Raw genomic sequence first — 20508 nt, 5'->3', positions numbered from 1 at the left:
CAGAGGAAGGGAAGAGGAGGAAGAGAGGTTAAAATGCTGCAAAGAGTAGGCAGAAAAAGAAAAAAAAAGAACAAAAAAAAAAAAACAAGGACAGGGTGGCAGTGCGGGAGTCCCCGAGGAGGCTCGGTACAAGACGCGCTGGCCAGGGCTGGCTGGGCTCGGGAGGCTTTGCGGAGCCCCACGACTGAAGCTGGGCAGACGAGAGCTGACAGTAGTAAGGCGCACTCAAAATATATTGTCCCTGCAGAGCTCTCCTTGTGAAGCACTCTGCAGGACTCAGCCGCAGCTGTGACTGGTACATAACTTCCACCCAGCGCGGAGGGGCTGGGATGAGATAAAGGTTCATAACTGCAAGCACCACCGACAACCTCAGAAATACCTCTAACGCTTATTTTTGAATACTGAAAGCAACATGCAAACATCCTTGACAGCAAGAGCCCTGAAAAAGGGCATGAGAACAATCGAATCCAGTCTAGGTGTCAGTTCTCTGCATTTCTGTATCAGAAAGTGACCCAGCCCTTGCTACCCAGAAGTCAGACACAATCACTCTTTAACCTATTCCTAAAGACCACAGCCATCCCAACTTTAATGAGACAGCAGTATCCACAAAAGTATTCATAGGCTTCCTGAACAGCAGGAAGAAAACAGCCTCTTTCAAAGCAAAGATTCAGTTCCCTGTGATCTGAGCAGTTTTTGCTAGTCCATATATCCCTGTATTTATCTATACATCTGTCAGCAGCAGTTCAAATGCCATTAGAGTTCAGCTTTCCTCTACTAGGCAGGGGCCATAAACAAGATTTGACAAGCCTCACAACACACATCTGAAGACCAAAATCTTGACCAAGGTGCAACTGAGGTTGCACCAGCACAATGCCCCCACAATCATGTCTGACACCTCTTGGACAAGAGGATGGAGAGCCCTTAGTGTTATTGCAACACTTGCATCTCTTACAGGGCCTTCCAGCTACCACAAACCATAAGCAACCAAGTTTCTCCAGCCCTCAACACCACACCCAGCCGTAGCCAAAAGAAGCAGACAATTTTGAAGCAAATAGGCCTCCAAGTTATTTTCTGATCTGATAGATATTTTGTCTGAGCTGCAGGGACCTTTGCTTTTGAGATCCCATGCAGACAGCTAACATTTCATTGTCCTTAGACTACTTCTGCATGAATGACAGCAACCAGTGCACGGTGTGGGGCTGTTCTCATTTTAAAAAATCTTTTTCTGCATTGGAGTCCTCCTACAATAATCTGAAGTATCACTCAAGAGAAGAGTGAGCTATGCATACATGCCAGCAGAGGCGCTTTTGCTGTTCTCCACTATTGTGGCAAATCATAGGATCATAAGAAAATTCACATCGGAAGAGATCTCAAGAGATCATCCAGTCTAATCTGCTACTCAAAGCACACTCAGCGAAGGAAGAGCCCAGGGAGCAACACAAGTTGGCCATACTTATTCACACCAAGTTTCTGTTTACTTCAAGGTTTTTTTGAAGGCACATCCCCTTCTGTTTCTGATTTATAGGCTTGCAAAAAAGCCTTGGCAAGGGAACAGGGTAGAGCTCAGAGGAAGACCCAAGGCACAACCAATCCCTTAACTAAAAACCCCAAGGATCTGCTCAACCACCTTCCCGCTGGCTCCATTGGAGAACATTGCTGAGATAACCATGCCCAGAAGTAGGACCGTGCATAGGACCTGGCTGACTCAAGAACACTGATTCCCTGGGGGATCAGAGCAGAGGAGGCCCTAATACTCGCTCTCCCTCCTTTCCAAACTGACTCAGCTGCTGGCATGAGCTGCCTTGGGTAGGAGAACAGGCATGAAACAGAATCAGCGAGACAAGCATATCCGGAGACAAGTGACTCAGGATTTTAAATGGCTCATATTGAAGAACATTCCAAGATTTACAGGTTTAAGTAGTGCTAACAATAGTCACAGGCAATGGAAACCATGGTTCTCTTGGGGCCTCTTCATCCATAACCACCAGCAATACAGACTTGCCCAGGAACACCATAGCTCACACCACTCTGACATGCCTTCTCAGCTCACCCAGAGGTCTCCTCTGACACTGCCAGCAGCCTGAAATAGTCTTGGGCATGAGACCCTTTATTGAAAGTGTTTTTTTGTTTTGTTTTGTTTTGCTTTTTTTCCTATCAGTCCAAAATCAAGTGAAGTCCCTCCCCTTGGAGCCATACCACGCAGCAAGTTCTCCTTGTGAAGGCAGGGAGAAGGGGCCGTGACTGGGTCAGGCAAAAGTACAAGCTGAAAAATTACAGGGATGTAGCCATACAAACAGTGAGCTGCTGCCAGCAGAGCAAGAGGTACCATACTTAAAAGCACCCTAAATTAGAAGGTCAGTGGATAGGCACATTGCAACCCTCCCTACTCCCCGAGATGTGCTGGATTCAGGCCATATTGGCTCACGCAGATCCTTGGCAGAGCAAGCACTTGTGCTCCACAGCAAGGCCTACTTCTAGCCAGCCAAACAGCAATAATCAAAATCTCCACCAGCCAAATCCCAGCCATCACCCCTCCTGGGCAGGCTCCAGAGCTTTGCACGACCTGTGCCCCTTCTGGTTTGGCTGCAGCGATAAGGGCTGGCCAGTCCTTCCTGCCAGCTAGCCCTGCAGGGACATCACGGGAGGCCCTGGACAGGGAAGAAGTCATTAGCTAGCTTAGGAACTCCGGCTATAGGAGACCTTTTCTGGGAGGCAAAGGGAAAGCAGCCTTAACAATAGCTGGCCTTAGCTAGCCAGAGTTGTCTTGATCTTCACCCTGTTTGGAAGAAATGTAGCCCTGCCCTGAGAGCATCAGTCTCTGTGGGGAGCATCCATCAATGTAAGAGTTATAACAACATCCTGTGAAACCTGCAAGCAGTCATCTTTTAATGCATGCTTCCATCATCAGTTTTTGGTTTATTTATTTATTTCCTTAAAATATTATACACACCCCCAAACCCTCCTTTACTTGTTGGAGCGCCTACCTGAACTCTGGCACGCTCCAGGAGGAGACTGCTTTGAGGCAAAACCCTTCTTAAAGTGATCAAGGTTAAACTTTAAGGCTGTCACCATATTACTGAAGAGTAATCTCTCAAAATGGAAGTACAGCAGCCTGGGAATATCTTGCTAATAGTTAGCTAAGGCTTTTCCTCCTACCACCTTGCTCAACCAGCCAGAATACAACTGTGCTTAGTTTTAGGTCCGTGCTACAGTGCCCTTGAACTGAATGGAGCTGCAGATTTAATAATCGCCAGCCCAGTGAAGCTTTTAGACTGGACAGGCCTTTCTGTAGGTGCAGGCTGGAGCAAGGGATTCGGGACACGTGGCACAGCTCTGGTACACCCAGCTCTTTGGAGGCAAGCCCGTGCCATCCCCATTGATCCCAGTTCACGTGCAGACCCAGCGCCCAGGGGAACAGTCACGCTGCAGCAGCCAGGGCAGGTGGCTGATCCAGGGAACGGGTGATGTTCCCCAGCGCCGTGAGGCAGAAGCAGCAGTGTGTGATGGAGGCACGGCCCAGTGACACACGGCTCCGCACGTAACCCCACACGTAACCCAACCCTGAGCACAGCTATGAGTCCTGCGTGCCAGTCCTGCACCAGGCAGGCTCTACGAGCTGATGTTCCCAGCCACTCTGAGGCCCACTCATGCTGCTGGGGAAGCACCCAGCCCACAGGCACTAAGGGAGCAGGCTGCTGATGCAGGCAGGAGGCCAGAACAGAGTGCCCGAGCTGCACATGGGGCCAGCTCCTCCACCGAAGGCTGCTGGTCCCACACACCCCTAAGGAGCACCATGTCGAAATCCCCCTCCCCAAAGGGCTGGAAGATGGAGGATCTTTCTCCCTTCGCCTCCTTCCTTCTCAAAGCACCCAGGGCCCTCTCAAAAACCCTCCTCCTGTCCTGCTCTCCTGGTGCTCGCCTCCATCCCCGCCAAATCAGCTGCCCCTTCTCCCCACCCACCTGCTCGCCCGCTCCTTGCACCCGTAGCAGGGCCGCCATCGGAGCCAGCTGCTGCCTGGTGCTTTATTAGCTTGTCTCCATGGCAACTCGCCTACAGCTTAACTCCGAGAGACCCCTGTCTCACCACAGCCATAAATCAGCCACCCGCCCGCGTCCTCGGTTGGGGACGGGGGTCACCGCTCACCCCGCACGCTGCCCAGCCCCGCTGCTGCCCTCCCGGCCTCCCCGCCGGGGCTGCCCCACGCAGGCAGCGGGCACGGCAGAGCTGCTCTGCACCACGTTTGCAGCCCTCAGGCAGAGTCTAGCCGTGAGACAAAGCAGCACCAAGGAGATGGTGGCTTTCTCAGCCTGCAAGCAAACTGGAACCTCCCATGCAAACCAGCACCGATCTGGTACTCGTCCTCCTTCGGACAGGAGGAAGAGCCTTGAGTTAGGATCAGGTGCAGTCATGCAAAACTGAGGTCCAGTTCCTACAGCATGCAGGAAGGGCTGCACCACTGGCCAGTCCCTAAGAAGCAGGCACAGCACTGGGCTGAGGCAGAAAGGCAGCATCTCCTTCCCTCAGTGTGAGAAAGCCTCCTCCCTCTTCCACACCAGCAAGGGCACAGAACTCCCCATATCCAGGGTAAAGCCCCTGAAGGGGACAAAAAGCCACCTGAAATACTATGCTCACCCTGGGCTCCAGAAACAGAGCAAAAGCAGCCTTTCCCTCAGCACTGTGCAAAGCGGAGGATCCCCTTCAAAGCATGCTCTCATCAGCACTGCCCTTAGGGTAGCACTTTTCCAGCAAACCCACTGGCTGACATCTTGTTTGTGCTGGGCAGTTGGGAGTAGGTGGCAAGTAGGAATTTGCTCGTCCCTGCAAGAAGCAGACTTTCCCACACACTTGTTCCCTGTGGCCCTAAGAAGGGATTGCAGGACACACTGCTCTTTCCATCCTCTCAAACAGAGAAAACACATCCCTGCTGCTGAAACTCTCCAACCCTAAATATCAGACCTTAGGAAATGAGACAGCTATCTCTAGACCCCACATTATATATTATGCAGTCTGTGACTTCACCCATCTCAAGCACCTGATGTTGGGAATAAATCTTGGAAATAAACGCGAAGGTAGTTTCCACCACCAGGAGTTTAGTTTACAGAAAACTGGCAAAGCAGACAAGAAAGGAAGCATCATCTGTAGATGTTGGTGCATTGCAGCACTGCTGGTGGGAAAAAGGAGGGCAATGGGCCAGGGCAGAGTTTTCAAGTGATTCACTTGAGATTAAAGATAATCCATGACAAAATAGGTAGGTTTAGCAAAAAGATGGTCGTTTTTCCCCTCACTTTTCCATAATCCCAAGGGATGGTTGAGGTGCAACACAATGCTTATACACAGCATCACAATCCTTGCTGCTTTAGATAAGATCTGGGGTTTTACCCAAAATCAGACATGCCTAGAAGTGGCCAGACATCCAGAAGTGGCCACTGGGAGGGCCACATATCTTCAGTTTATATAGATGCTCAGCTCATATATCCACCCAACAAACCAAAGACCCCAAAAAACTTTATAGGATGTTGTTGAACTCCATGTCTGTGTCCTAGCAGATGCTGGCAGAGCAAAAGAGCTGGAGTCTTGTTTCTGTGACAAAGTGTGCCCATCCATATCTCCATACGGCAGACCCAAGTCCATGGAGAAGTATCAGAGCTCTTTTAGCAGGGGTAGCTCACAGTCTTGAATTTCAAGAACTATAAGCTGGCAGTGGAACAAATTCATAAAAACTAATGGGCCTGAAAGAGACTGTATTTGTCCTGCAGTCCCTTGGCAAGGGCAAAACTAAACCTGGAGAGAGACCTAGTCACAGACTTTCATCTCTTTTGCAGTTACAATAGCAGCATCAGTTCAAAAATCCCCCTGTGGAGTCATGAGGTTTTAGATGCTTCAGCATTTCTATTTCTAACACCGCGCATGCTTGTGAAATCCAAATTACTTAAGCATTTTAGGTACCTAAATGCTCATCTAAATCATCTCTACGGGAAGGCTGGCTTTAGGGAGGGGCTGACTTTTTTGTTTTTCTCATCTGGATCCTTCTGGATTCCTGTTTCTCTCTGCACCTACAAAACCAAACTCATTTTTTTGTTTCAAAAAACTCGGAGAGTGGTATGAAGAAAAAACCTGGAGCTTGAAGCAGGGCCAAACAACAGGAGATTCACACCAAATCGCAGGAGTTGATAGCATCAGATGAGGTCTTTGGAAAATGCCTTATGTTCATATTACACAGAATATTATTCCAGGTCCCCCCTTCCCTTCATAGGTACCTTCCTCAGTCTTGTATGTCAGCTTGAGCCTCTCCTTTGAAGGAAATCTTGGTCTCATTACAGCTTGATAGAAATAAGCTACTTCACAGCTGGACACCAAACAGCAAAGCTCCTGGCTGAAAGACATGGCTGGGCTTTGGGTGCAAAGGCCATTACAGCAATAAATTCCAAGGGAAGTACGAACTCTGTGTACACCAGAACTTACTGCATTTGGAGACTGGCTGTACTTTCATTGAAACAGCAATTTTAGGATCCTCTCCATCAAGCAAGATAGTTAGCCACACGGTATGGTTGTAGATAAAGCCTGCCAGCAGGAGAACAGAAGTTTCCTAAAGACATCAGCTGAATCTGCTATTTTAACAAGGGCTCTAAAAGTCACCACATTGCCTGTGCTATGGTCCCTGAAAGGATTAATATCTTGCCATGTTTGGTAAACTTTACAAGGACTGCAGGAAGCTGAGGGACGGGAGACCGCCTAGCACTGAGTGGATCTCATCAGTGCTAATTAGCTGAAACAAAACAGCAGAGACCCAGGTAATAAGAGCTCTTCATGATATTAAGGTGAGTGGTGGCTGCAGGAGACAGGACGTTCCAATCTCTGCCTCCTGGAGGCAGCCACACGGGAAGCCGATGTTGAGCCAGAAGCTCAGCACTTAGTGAAAGGAAGAACTGCTCAGAAAGGCTTGCATGATGGCCTTCTGCTGGCATGGGCTAAAGCAACCAAAAAAGGAACAGTCAAAGCATGCTCAGGGGCTGTCTCCCTGTCACTCACGCAGCTTCTCACGCGTACACCATCTGCACTGCTGGTGCCAGGGGTGGGAGCGTGCAGGAGCGCTGGCTTGGCCACCAGTTCAAGTCTCCTCCGTCCCTAACTACATCACCACTGACAGTGAAAACCCACTCTCAGAAACACCTTCACGTATATACATGATGGAAAAAACTACACCAGTTGCCCAGCAGAACTGGGGCAACACCAAGGCTTAGAAAAGCCCGATGAGCTGCCAAACAGCCCTCTGGGAGCCCCTTCACCCTGACCCCTACCGATCTGCCACACCAGCAGCAGACAGCATCAGGCTGCAAGTCCCGGGGCAGGCGGCTGGGACTCCTCCTGGCACAGTGCTTTGGAGTACCCAGCTGCCTGTGGCTCTCCCAAACGTACCACCAACAGGCAGTGCTCTCCCAGGGCCTGTCTCCTTCGGGAGGGTTTTTAGTGCGAACAGATCAGAGACAAGCAGCAAAAGGAGTCGTGCATTTGATGACAGGAAGACACGGCAGAGCAAAGCAGCTATGCACAGGAGGAAGAGCCACAGGGCACTGAGGCAGGCAGATGTTGTGCCGCTGCTCTCAGCTGTCTGGCAGTGGGATGCAGAGCCTCTGGAAACGCCTGTCAGCCTGAGCCAGTTAGGAACACATGGGCCCAGGGATTCAAAGGACACTTGATATGAGAAATGGGATGCTCTAACTGCCCCAAAGCAGCAGTACTGAGGTCAGGTTGCCTCACCCTACAGAGGGAAGCCCTGAGTTCGGTGGGACTGTGATGTGGGTCACTGCTTCCACTCAGCCCCACACTTCGCCCTTCAATTCTGGGAAATTTGAAAGAGCAAGTTTTAAGTCTTCTCCCTCCCACAAGAGCTGGAAAAAGAACAAAGCAGTCCTGTATTGGCTTGGTCAAACACCTACCAAAGATCTAGGGTAGTCATTTCCTTCATACGCCCCCTTGTCCCAGGCCCTTTGCTATTCAGATGACTTAAAAAAAAAAAAAGCTGCTAGCTTGAGCAAGAGTCCTGGCTCTGAGCTGTCCCCAGTTCTGATACACTTCATCGACAGTGCTGACTTGGATCCCAGCTGTTAGGAGCCAGCTGCAGCATCTGAGCACCAAATTTCTCAGGATTTACCAGAGCAAGCTTTATTTTGTTTCAACTGATTGCATAGAATGGGAGAGGATAACAGAATTAGCAGGATCCATTCTGCTCTTCCCAACCTGCCCCCATTAAGGATGAAAGCTCCTCTTGTCTGGGAGCCACTGCACACAACACCCTCTTGATTTGTAATTAGTGGAATAGGAATGCTCAGTCAGCTGGGAAATCTGCCTGAGTAAATGACATCCTCAAGTGTTTTCTAATCCAAGGCATGCAGCCTCTCACTTTGCTGCTAATGGGCTGCAGTGGGGAGTACCAAAATTTCTGCTGTGGACCCACAGGCATCCAGGAACACCTCTTTAGCTAATTCCCTCCAGGATCCATGCCAGCAGCCCCAGCCTGTCACCTAGGAGAACCTGCTAGGTCCTGCCAAGAGATCGTGTCGGTAATTAAACCACCTCAGTCTCAGCTCTTACTACCCCAAGGCATCATGAGCATACACAGTTTAAGGAAAGATCTTTGTCAAGCAATATGGGAGCTACAGAAAGCCAGGGGGCAGGTTCAAGGATGGCCTGTAGTGCTATTAGCACAGACAGGACTTTAGATTTGGAAGAACAGAGGTTATGAATCAAGACAGAAGCTGCACAGCACCTGGAAAAATCACACACCAGAATATTAACTAAAATAACCTTCTGCCTCATCTCTTTTAAATTCAGATGCACAGGGGAATCCATCAAGGTAATTTATGGTGTGTAGCTGCTGATATGCCAATCAAAGGAAGCCCAGAGTAACAAGTGTGCTAAGAGACCTCATTGATCGTTATCTCCACAAACACAGGCTTAATTCCCTCAATCCTAGTTAATCAGGCTACTTTGTTACATCTCTTATACAAATAGGTAAGTGATCAGTGGGAAGCATTAGGCATTAGATACCAGCCCCCAGATAACTTCAGTCGTCTGGAGGCAGGATGTGGAGGTGGTGTTTAGGAGGGCACGTGTTCTGGAGGAAGCCTGAAAGGTCTCCACCCAGAGGTTTTCAATAGGACATTCTTTCATAAGCAGAAATTTCTCCACATATGAAACACCAAGATTTTGATGAAAACCTGATAATTTGCAGATGCGGAGATTATTAGAAAGGCAGAAAAGAAAGCTTCCCTAAATTCTAAGAGCCCACAGTCAGCTTACACATAAGGAGCAGGTTTGCATTTTTCCAGGAGCCCATCAGATCTTGCTCAGTGGACTGCAGATCTGAAGGTGCCAGAAGCTGCAGTGGGAAGAGTAATCACTACAGCAGTTTTTCTCCACCTGCTGTTTAGCAGTACAAGCAAAGGCCTCCTTGTCTAGGTCCAATATCTTTTTGTTCTCTACTTGAAAAGAAAGCAATTCTGATCAGATTGGTAAGGACTTCCTCACATGGAAAGATGTGCTATTGTATTACTATAAGCTGTAATGTAACAGCACACTGAGAACTGGGAAATATTGAGAGGAGGTAATGCACAAATCATGACTAGATTTAGCCTTATGAAATATCATAATTACTGATCTGGAAGAGGAAATTAGCAGCACATTAATTCTGATGAGGATCTGAAAGGAGTTGCCCATAACAGACGAGGAAAGGCTTCAAGAAAAAAAATAAAATCATGTGACAAGAAAGTAGAACAACCCATCAGCAAAGGAAAAGACACTTAGGAGAGGCTGGGGAGGAGGCGGGTTCAACCTGACTTCACTCTAATAGCCGCCAGAAGCCCCTTGCTCATCTTCACCTTCTTCCCAAAGCCTAAGCAGCTCCCTGTCAGAAAGAGCTTTCACACACCCCTGTTGTAATATAGGATCCCAAGGTGTGTTTTTTGTTGTTGTTGTTTGTTTGTTTTGGTTGGTGGTTTTTTTGTTTGTGTGTTGTTTTTTTTTTGCCCCCTTTTTTTTTGCTTCATTACAATTAGGAGAGAATGATGGAAGCACCGTCCAAAATAAGATGGAAAACTGTTGCCCACTTTGACCAAATTGCCCTTTTAGAAAGCCGTGAAAGTTAATGCCACCTTCCTACCTTCGTTTGCATTCCTCTCCCACGTCTTGCTCATATGCATGCTCCATAGCTCTGATGCTGAGCCAGCCCAAGCATCTATCCACTGGAAGAGTAATCCCACGTTATTAAAGTCCATATCTGTCTTGCACATCTTTATGGCTGATGGAGCATTGGTCAACATCTGCATTAGTAGAAGTGAAAAAGTGAAGGACAAACACTTCCCACGTTGCTGCAAAGAACTGGACTCCACTCATTCCCCAGGCAACTTTCCTGAGTCCCCTATAAAAAACAAAGGCTTAAGCACATCCTGAACATGCCTAGGAGGAATTCCAGATTAAAGGGAATAAGAGGGAGGTCAAGTAGGCCAACAGCTCTACTCATGAAGTCAGGGGTGGGGAGCTAGGAACAACTGTGACAAGAATACATGGAAAAAATGCTGGACAAGAAGACATAAGACCCTAGACTATAAAAAGCAGCCAGGGCATGCAGGGAAGAGATCAGATTCCATGAACTGCTGTGGCCACAGGTGCCTGATGCTAACAGTCTGTGAAGTCTCTCCAGAAACAATACCCACAAAGGTGCAGAGTCAGACACTCAATCAGGATTGCCAGAATTCAGAGCAGCCCTGCTGCCCTCATACAGACATAATTAAACTGTCCATAATTTGCTGCTCTTATGTAATCCTATTTACTTCACTACCGGACCTCCAGCTCTTTCAGCCAGATGCATCTATCCCAGACTGAATTAGCACAATGAAGTACAGCAGGTCCTGTTTACATGGAAATGTTATTTGATGCAGATAATGAGGTATAAATAGCACATAGCCATAAAACTGCAGAAAATATAGTAGATGCTCATCTAGTGAAGGGACGTTACAGGAACAGGTTCTTCCTTTGCCCATTGTAGAGTACTAGGGGAGCCACTCAAATACAGTTACTGTGCTCTTTGGTTCCCAGAGGCACAAGATCTCCTGGGTCTGCCTTACAGATGTGCTGGGCAGTCACTACCGTAAGTCAGGAGAAGCTTCACTGCAGAGAACCTTAAGTATTCCAAAGTCATGACCTGACATATCTTCTGTTTGACAGCCAAAAGCATTCACTTTTTTTCTCTCTAAGTTCTGCATGTCAGTTTTCAAATGTAAAAAAAATAACCTGACTTCTAGTAGTAGCAGTGTGAAACTAAGTTCAGTACCATGTGTGATGCAACAGGGATGAGAACTACTGCACAGCACCTGAATAGGCAAAGAAGCAGATCTTATAACAGGTGAAAGAAGAGACTTAACCACATTGAACACAAGTACTGGGAATCCTGTGTACTCAGTGAGGCAGAGGTGCTTCAGAGAAGACCAATGGGGAGGTCATGTAACTGGGCTATTTTGTCATATATGCACGCTATGGGGTGGGGATAAGGTAAAAAGAAGATGGTTTCAACTCCCAAAGATTAGGATTCACACCCTGAACTTCTCAGTAACATCAGCATGCGAAGTACAGAAGGCTTGCTAAAGAGAAGGTTACAAATGAAGTTAAGAAAAAAAGAAAAGTTGGGCCAGAAAGACTGTTTCCTAGATTCAGAGGATCTTGCCCATGATTCCACTTCCTCTTCTAGTGGTGTGTCTTCTAAATAAAGTTCATTCCATGGAAGCTGATAGCCTCCTCCTCATTCATGTTTATAAAACTGCAGCACAACCTACAGCTGCCTAACAACAAATTTGCACACAATGGTGCTCCTAATCCCTTGGAAGGGCATTGAGAAAGGATTGGGAGTGTGAGAGACTCTGCAAAGGAGCAATGTAGCTGAGGAGTTACTGCCAGGAACCAAACAGACCTCACTGCACATCAGCTGCAGTGGGCTTCAGCACTGCCCTGCTACCAAGAACCAGAGTTAAAAGTATGTGTTGCTGGCAGCATCTTCACACTAAACTAGATTCTGTGGGATCTTCTACCCTTTTGAAAAACTGACACCTCAGCAACTTTAGAAATATAAAATGAAAGCTTACCAAAAAAAACATTTTTGTTTAAGGTCTTACATTTCTAGTTTAAGCTGTCTCCCAGCTACAACAGCAGTAAAACATTTTTCAGAGGAAACAATTTTCTTCCTTTTCATCATTCTGTCTCCACCTGAGCCACAAATAAGTCAGAATACTTTCTGAGTAGCTACTGCCTTAGTCCCTTTCCCCACTCTCACTTTACCAAAAGTGATGTGGTGTTTCCCATCACCAAGAAAGCTGAAAGGCTTGATCAGACTGCCAATGAGAATAAATAAGTAAATAAATCAGAATAAAAAAGTTTTGTCAGGTGAAAACAGATGAGAAAATTCAAAGAGAGCAACCTATTTCTCATTAAGAAGCCACTCATTTAAAACAGCTTCAACTCTTTTGCTAAGGCGTTCTCTTAAATAAGAGGGTTTAGTACTTGCTGCTAAAAATATTTTTAACCTGGGCCAATATCAATTAAATCTGTAAAACCTTGGAAAATGAAGCCCAGTGATATACAGAGACAGTAAATCTGTCTTCACCACCTCACAGAAAACTCAGAGCCCCAGGAACCAGGCAGTGCTACACACTGATGGCTACACTGCAAAGAATAGCTGCAGCCCTGGTCCTGGCCAGGAGGGCAGGGCTAAAGAGCAACACCAACTGCCCAAGGTGTTTTACAGGGGGATTAAACACCAATAAAAGCTACTAAGATATCGTGAGAGTATAGCCTATACGAGAACAGCCTTCCTAAAACAAAAACGGAATGAAAGACTACTGGAGTGCCTTTGGGGTGTGCTGATCATGGCCTTTTTCCAAGCAGGACTGCCATCCTTTGGAAGTGACTGGCACCAGAATGCCTTGTTTCAGGAGACCTAGAGAGAGGCATCCACAAGAAGGCTACTGAGGGATTCCCTCAGCTATTGAGGCACTGAGATACTTGGCAAGATGCTCTCTGGAAACTGCAGATACAAACGCTGTGCAAGCTCCCTCTGGGGCTTTTAAGTAGTGTCTGACTCAAATGGAAATCAATGCAAGGCTGGAGTCAACTACTCTGGAGAGGAAAAGCTCTATCCAGAGCCAAGCATAGGCCAACCTCTTTGTACCACCCTTGGCTAAGAAACAGTGTCCCAGGGCCCCTGATGGCTTCTGGGGAGGGAGCAGCACACCAAGGGGAGCTCAGGGGGGCTGCTCCATGTTTCTCTTCACCACAGCACTGAGTTTTCCCCCTGTTTACCTGCCTTCTGCTCTCTTCCTTCCTTCACTTAGGTTCTACCCACAGCCCTTCACCCCTATTCTTAGGGACAGGACTATGCCCTGGTCCCAGAGTAGCCCATGACCAGAAAGCCACAGTGTCACCTGCAAGGGAGCAGGAGACCTTCTCCTGGATATCACAGCACAGGCTGACAGGGTTTAGGAAGTTTGTTTTGCAGAAAAACAGCCTCTTCCCCCCTGTTCCTAGACAAGGCTGGGGAGGAGAAGTTGCTTGTCGTGCAAGGAAAGCCCCCTAAATAACAGCTGTATCAGAAGCCACTGCAGTAACAGCCTCAATGAGCCAGCCAGGCCACTGCCCCGCTGGGGAAGGACGCCACTATGAAACCAGTTCCTAACATGGGACAGGACAGCATTTACTCCAGGCCACACTCTGCCCCTTTCTGCACCAGAAGGCCCCTGCAGGTAGCACCAACCGTCTAAACAAGCACAGAGATCATGGCAAGGGGCATCACTGGTATCAACAGCACCCGCCCGCAGGCCTGCACGTGGAAGGATAGCCCGTAGGGACACGGGATGAGAACAGCGGAGGAGATCGGCAAACAGCCGGGCCCTCCGCAGCAAGCCCTGCCAGCAACCCTCTGTCCGCCCCCGCCCCACAAAGTGCCCCCACAGCCGGGCCGGGCGGGCGGTGCGGCCGCTGCGGGGCAGAGCGCAGGGGGCGCGGTCCTGCCCGCCCCGCCCCGGCCCCTTCGGGCTCCGCCGCCGTTCCGCGGCTTCTGCTGCCCCCTGCCAGCCACGGCGGGGAAGTGCGCGGCTGCAGCAGGGCCGGGGAAAGGCGATGTCCTCCGGACACTTTCAGAAGGAGCGCGGCGAGTCCGCGTAGGCAGGCGGGAGCATCCTGCCCTGCACCAGAACAGACTCCCAAGGCAGCGTCCAGCAGGAAGACCTTCGTCCCCCCTGTCCGCCCCGCAAGTGGCGGAGCTCAGAGAACCACACATCAGCCAGGCCACAAAACACCCATCCAGTGCTCAGAGCAAGGCACTTGTTTAACAGAAACCTCAACAACTCCCCTGGTGATAGCAGGTTACCAGATGAGCACTGTAGAGCAAAAGCAGCAGTGATCTGGGTGTACAAAGGCACAGCTCGTTTTATTTTTATTTATGCATATTTATTGCTGCAGTGAAGTGACCAAAGAGCAAGCAGACAGGTTGCTCCCTGGAAATCATTGCCTAACAGGATTGAGACTTGTTTGAGAACTGCTTGCTCTCCAGAATCCAGCAAAGCCCCGGTTCTCCAGTTAAATGGACAGTCCAACTTTTCTTTAAGAATACCTCCCCACACACACCCCTCTCTTTTTACATAGTTCCTCTGGCAGCTCTTTATACATGCTTCCCAGAATATCTTGGCAACAGTCACTTGCTCCAAAGCAATGAAAAACTGTAGAACAATAATAGCATCACCTGCAGACATGTGCCACAGCCATTCAGGTCAGACAGTGCATTTCTGGTAACTGGAAGTGTCTGTGGGAGACCTCTGCTTTCCTAGATTAACTTCCATTTTAAAGTGAAGCTTATTCAAACACTTACACACCGGTGATGCATGCAACTGTCCCTCTATAGGTAAAGTGACCATAAGATGCTATTTCTGTATCCAGACTTCTTTAAAGCTGATCTTGATCAGCTAACTGGTAGCTTGTTAGCATTTTTCAGGGACAGTCAGTGTTTAACTTACAAGCTCCACTAACCCAGACAGGGCAGACCCCAGCCCGTAAATCAACCCAGCAGCAAAAATGCTAAAGCCAGCAGAACTGCTGATCACACCCCCCCCCCCCCCCCCCCAGCCCAGCACATGGGTAGTTCTCCCATCCCACTCTGGCCCTAACCTTTGTCTGTGTCCACAATAAGCCACAGAGTGCCTCTCTGAAAGCCTGCTCCTGCTGTGCTCCTCATTACCCGGACCTCTCCAGAGTTTGCATAAGACCATTGGTTTTGCTTTTCTTTCATATTAGGACTTTAATTACTACTCACAGCTTGTAGGTAAAACCACTGGGTTCAATCCCTCAGTTGAAGAACCTTAGTTTGATCTCCAAGAGGAAGATCAGCTTTTAAGAACTACTCAGAAAATGGCATAACAGGGCATCTATTTCTTCAACAGATCTGCTTCCCTGCATTTGTTTGAAGTCTGACCTGATTATTCTTGCAATTGTATTTTTAATGCTCATCAGGTATCCTTTGAGAAATGGATAGTTACTTTTTTTTAGATCATGCATATGCAATCAGACAATATATAGCTCACCTGCTCTCCACAGCCAAAAAACACATCCTTAACAATTAGCTGTTATTTTCTTTGGAGCAGTCAGATGGGACAGAGGATCACTTTCTGATCTGCCTTGGGCACACGCACCAGAAGTGCCATCTGTCTTCATTGTAGGGAAGAATGCTATACTCATACTGAAATAAGCCAAAGGAAGTTGTCTCCCTGCCACTGTGTGTTTGCTCTATTCATATTAGGTCATACAGTGCTTTTCTGTTTCCTCTTCCCCTAAGTAAGGATCTCACATTTGTACAAGACCACCTGGATGATTAAATTGGTAAGTCCAGCTCCTTGGTTTTTTTTTATTCTTGTTCCACACTGTCTGTTAGCCATTGCCTGGACATGGCACAGGGATAGTTGGGATCTCTTGGCACTTTGCAGGGGTAAGAAGTGTGCCACTGAAAGGAGAGGCAGTGTAATTGAGCAGAAGCAGCAGCATCAGTTCAGCACTTGGTGTCTGGTGATGTGATACTTACATGTGCTGGGTCACACATCATCCCCATCAGGCAGTACAACCTTAGCACTGGGAAAATGAAGCAGAGGGCCTGTAAGATCTGCTGAGGAGGCAGCTGCTTACACTCAGCCAGACCAGCCCACAAAGGGAGCCTGAGACATCAGCTCCAGCCCATGAGCACACCCCAAGCTCTTCTGATCTGAGGCTTGTCAATTTTCACAGTTCCAGGGCATATGAGATTGAAAGGCACCTCCTTGTGGCTGGGAAATACCACCTCACTCAGGTATCACATCAGCTCAGCCCCCAGTGATCCAAGGCCAAGGCTGCATTTCTCTCAGCCTTGCTGTTGAGCAGCTGTCAGATTGATGTCCCATCTCAGTTCTTCCCTCAGCACTCGCAGAGCCTCTATCCCTGCTGTCAAGCCCCCCAACAAGGCTGGGAGCAGGGACAATAAGCCCAGGGATGCAGGGGAGCTCCACACACACCTCAGCAGCTAGAGCCACAGTAACTTATGCCTGAAGGGGATTTGAGGCAGAAAGTTTGAGATGCTCTAAAGTGCTGCCATAAGCAGAAACCACAGACACAGGCAGCCTCTGCACCTCATAAATCATCAGGAGGGGGCAGAGAACTGGCCACCATTTCAGTTAATTACAACTGTTAATCATATTTTCATTAACCTGAAATGAAACTGCCAGCATTCCCTCCTTCCCATCCCCCTATTTCCACCCCATGCCCCAAATCCCATTTCTCAGACAGCAATTCCTTGTCAGCCAGGACACATGCTGTTGTTTGCAACATGCACTTGGGCAGCACCCCATTTACCAGGGCTTCTAGACCTTGCTACTTTGCCTCCTCCACATCTGCATTCACACCCCTTCCCAGGCCTCAGTATGCACACATTGCCATCGCTGTATAGATGGCATGTTTATTCCCTACTCACTCCTTTTGCCCCGCTCCAACAAGCTCTGAAAGACTCTGCTCAAAGCCACTGCCACTCTAATGTAGCTTAGAGCGTGGAAAGCATGCAAAGCCCATGCTTTTGGCTGTCAGACTTCCTAATATATTAAACATGTTGCTATAAGAATGCCTGTCTTCCTCCCCTTTTTTAGGGGACTGATGCTACAAGCTTGCTCCTATAAAGGACTGATCTCACCATACACACCTGTAAACCAAGCTGCTCATTCCAGATATCCCACAGGACTGAGACAGGCAGGAGGCATGTGGAAGTCTTGGGCCTCTTCACACCCCAGGTCTGCTCATAATTCCCTGTCAGCTTCCACTTCTGCTCTCTCCATGAGAAGGGGGTGTTGATTAATGTCAAATGAAGACTTGAGACACTACATCTTCCCCCAGTGCACATAGAAATAACTCATATATTTGAGATCCCCTTTGCCTGTGCTGCTACAGCAGCATACCTGAGGGGATAGCACACCTCTAGGGTTGGGAGGTGGATTCAGCATCTCCCTGTCTTCACTTCTTGCCTTTTCCTGCTCTGGGCCTGGAAAAAAACCCTCCTCTGGGCCAAGGCATCGCACCCCTCTTGCATTTCTGCTCTCAGGAAAGTAGCCCCTGAGCGGAACCAGACACTCACCAGAGGAGCAGCACCGTCTCCAGCCCTGCCATGCACAGGGCACCATGTCAGCTGAGCAGCACTTAGAGCAGGAGATGGAAGCAACTGCATAAGCAAGAGCTTGCTGCTCAGCTTGCTTCTTTGCTCTTGGTTTACACAAGGTCACTCCCAAAGTGAACTAGGTGGGTTGAGAGAAGATCAACTGCTTGGCTGAAGCCAAGGGGCAGGACAGCGCTTACTCAGAGTGCTGCCAGATTTCTTACCCAGGGATGTCTCACTTCTTCCTCCCCAGTTTCTTAGTCTCTTCAAGTCCAAGAGTGAACTCAACTTTTTGCTGTTACATCACCTGCAGGGCTGAAAGGAGGTCAGAAAGCCAGCCAGGGAGGGGAGGAGAGCTTGGTTCTAAGTCAGGACCAGAGGCTCCAAGTTCCACAGCTGCTTTGTTATCTCCCTCTCCCCCACTCTCCAGGAGCATCAGATGTGCTAAGCAGCCTGTGAAGGTGTTAATGGAGAATGTATCACCTCTGTCACAGCTGCAGTGCAACAGGGCACCCAGCACAGAAATGAGATATAAAGAGTGTACTTACTCTCAGTGTGAAAACTGCTGGGTTAAATATAACCAAGGATAGCTGGCTCCAGCAAGCAGAGCTGATCTCTTCATTTGATGGCAGAGTGGTTACTTTGCCAAACATAGCCCTCAGTCCCCATGGTGCTGGCAATTTCTCCTGTGTTAAATGTGTATATACATTACCAGGTATGATAGAGGTGCATAAATTGCCTTCATTATATATATTTCCATGGAAAGTGTCACAACATCTCAGACAAGCCCAGCCTTTTTGTTCACTACAGTTTGATTGGTCTGAGTAACAGCGGTTCCTGCAGAGGCAGGTGGATTGCAAAGAAGGGCTATGAAGGCAGCCCTGGCAGCCTTGCACTGAACTTGCCATGAAAACCCCTTCAGACAAGGGTCAGGAAATTAGGGAAAGAATTGTAGGTCTGTGTTCACCTCAGTGTCCTGTAGAACAGCAAATCAAATTCTTTAGCTGAAAAGAGACAGATTTTGGTCTTTGTTAGTGTGCTCAGTTGAGTAGGAGGGAGGGAAGAAAGCAGAAGCTGGTCTGTTAAAGGAAAGCCTTTTCTGACCCCATTTCCCAGTCTTAGTCTACATTGCTTTCCAGTTCCACAAAAATCACTTCCACATCCCCGAAGTGCTACACGAGCTCCTGCCCTCATCTCCCAGAGACACACCATGAACATGCAAGGTCCTTAAGAGCAGAAATCACAAATTCCATCAATACCCAAGTTTTTCCCTCTTAGTGCCCTACCATAAACAAGATATTTGATCTAGGCACATCGGTAATATACAGCAAAAGTGGGTTTTGTTTTGATTCTCTAGTGAGATAAACCCCCTATTCTTCAAGTTGATTGAGCCTGTACCTCCTCCAGGCAACTACCAAGACCTCTGTCCCTTAACCACGCACAGCACAACCCTGCTGCAGAGAAACAGTGCTTGGGGAAGGGGTCTCCTACGACCCTGCTGAGCCAGGAACCTTATCTTAGGATAAGAACACCCAGCTGTTGAACTAGAGGCTTTTTTGCCCAATTTGCACCACTGGCAAAGCATAATTAGGTCAGAACACACCTAACTAGTGCAACCACCAGTGCTTTCAGTTTCATGACTTTGGCTTGAGCTGTCCAGAAAGACTGAAGATTCAAATTAATGACTCAAAGGACGACACCAGGCATACAACACCCCAACGTTCCCTTAAACAGAACAGACAGTACAAGATGAGTTGAAGCTATATTTTAGGTGACCTTTCAAACCAAAAAGCTGGCACAAGACATGAAGGGAAGTACATTGCCTCACTAATACGACCACTGCATTCAAGCAGAGGCAACAGAGCAGCAGACAAGCCTTGAGTGAACATACATTTATTAATAACATACAGAAGAGATGCCCTAGTGTTCATAGAGCAAGCCCAGTGCCTGGTTCAGAAAAGCTTTAGCAGCAGCAGCACAGTAATACAGAGCCCAATGGCCCAGGGAGCTTTGCTGCACCCCAGCAGGCAGAGCTGCCCTGCTAACAGACAGGACAGTTTCCTGCAGCCTTACTTCACAGCCCCTGAGAGGCTCTGGCTGCACAGAACAAGCCCAGGTATGGCAAGGACACTGCAAAGAGGCCCCAGCATTGCTATAGGTCAGGGCCTGCTTCTGTGGCAGCCTTGACAGTTAGCACCTGCCTTCTGGTTAGAGCTTTAGCTACAGATTTCCTCAGCCCCTTTATGCTTACCTGACCCATCATGCCCCAGACAGTCAGAGTGAGGATAAGCTGCATTTGTAATATCCCATCACTCTGACAGCACAGACTACTTGGCATTCACCCTAGGTCTCCCACAGGATCATTTGTAATCCCTTGGACTTCAAGTCCAACACAGGACATCCTTATCAGCTACCAGTGAGGAGAGCTTAAGTGCCAAATAAAGACTCCATGAGTTACAGACCTGCTCTCCCAGCTAAGCTGCTCCCACACCTTGCACCTGTGCGAGACCACAGGTACTCACCATCATTTAAAGCTAAACTTCAAATACAAAGCCCTCTAAATTCAGCAGTAAACTCGGTTAGTTTGTCCCTCTAGTTCCCCATGGAGAAACAATACTTGCTTGCCTCATTTCTACCATAAAAACTAGACTTCATAGTTTGAAATTAGACAAGGAAAAAAAAATCAAAGCCAGCCTTTTTAATGGCAAGGATAATTAAGTGTTGCATTCACTGCAACTGCATTCCTTATTTATCTGATTGCATGGGAGTTTGTGTTTACAAGAGGTCTGCAAATCAAAACTGTCCT

General features: G+C 48.1%; 1 protein-coding gene across 2 annotated transcripts in view; it reads right to left on the bottom strand.

Moving 5' to 3' along the window:
- Positions 1-20508, bottom strand: part of LOC106037721 (gamma-aminobutyric acid type A receptor subunit alpha3) — an 86789-nt gene that overhangs the window by 62819 nt on the left and 3462 nt on the right. Inside the window, exon 1 of one of the 2 annotated variants that reach the window (XM_013183750.3) lies at positions 3961-4037. The exons of the other annotated variant lie outside the window; for it this stretch is intronic. Within the exon in view, the coding sequence (XP_013039204.2) occupies positions 3961-3999 (39 nt within the window). The 5' untranslated portion in view covers positions 4000-4037. Of the gene's footprint in view, positions 1-3960; positions 4038-20508 lie in introns of those variants that run through there. 2 annotated transcript variants of the gene reach the window in all.

This window comes from Anser cygnoides, chromosome 13 (genome assembly GCF_040182565.1).
Source record: "Anser cygnoides isolate HZ-2024a breed goose chromosome 13, Taihu_goose_T2T_genome, whole genome shotgun sequence".
In the NCBI taxonomy this organism is placed as follows: Eukaryota; Metazoa; Chordata; class Aves; order Anseriformes; family Anatidae; genus Anser; species Anser cygnoides.
The sequence above is the reverse complement of the archived record's forward strand: the minus strand, read 5'-3'. Positions and strand labels throughout refer to the sequence as shown.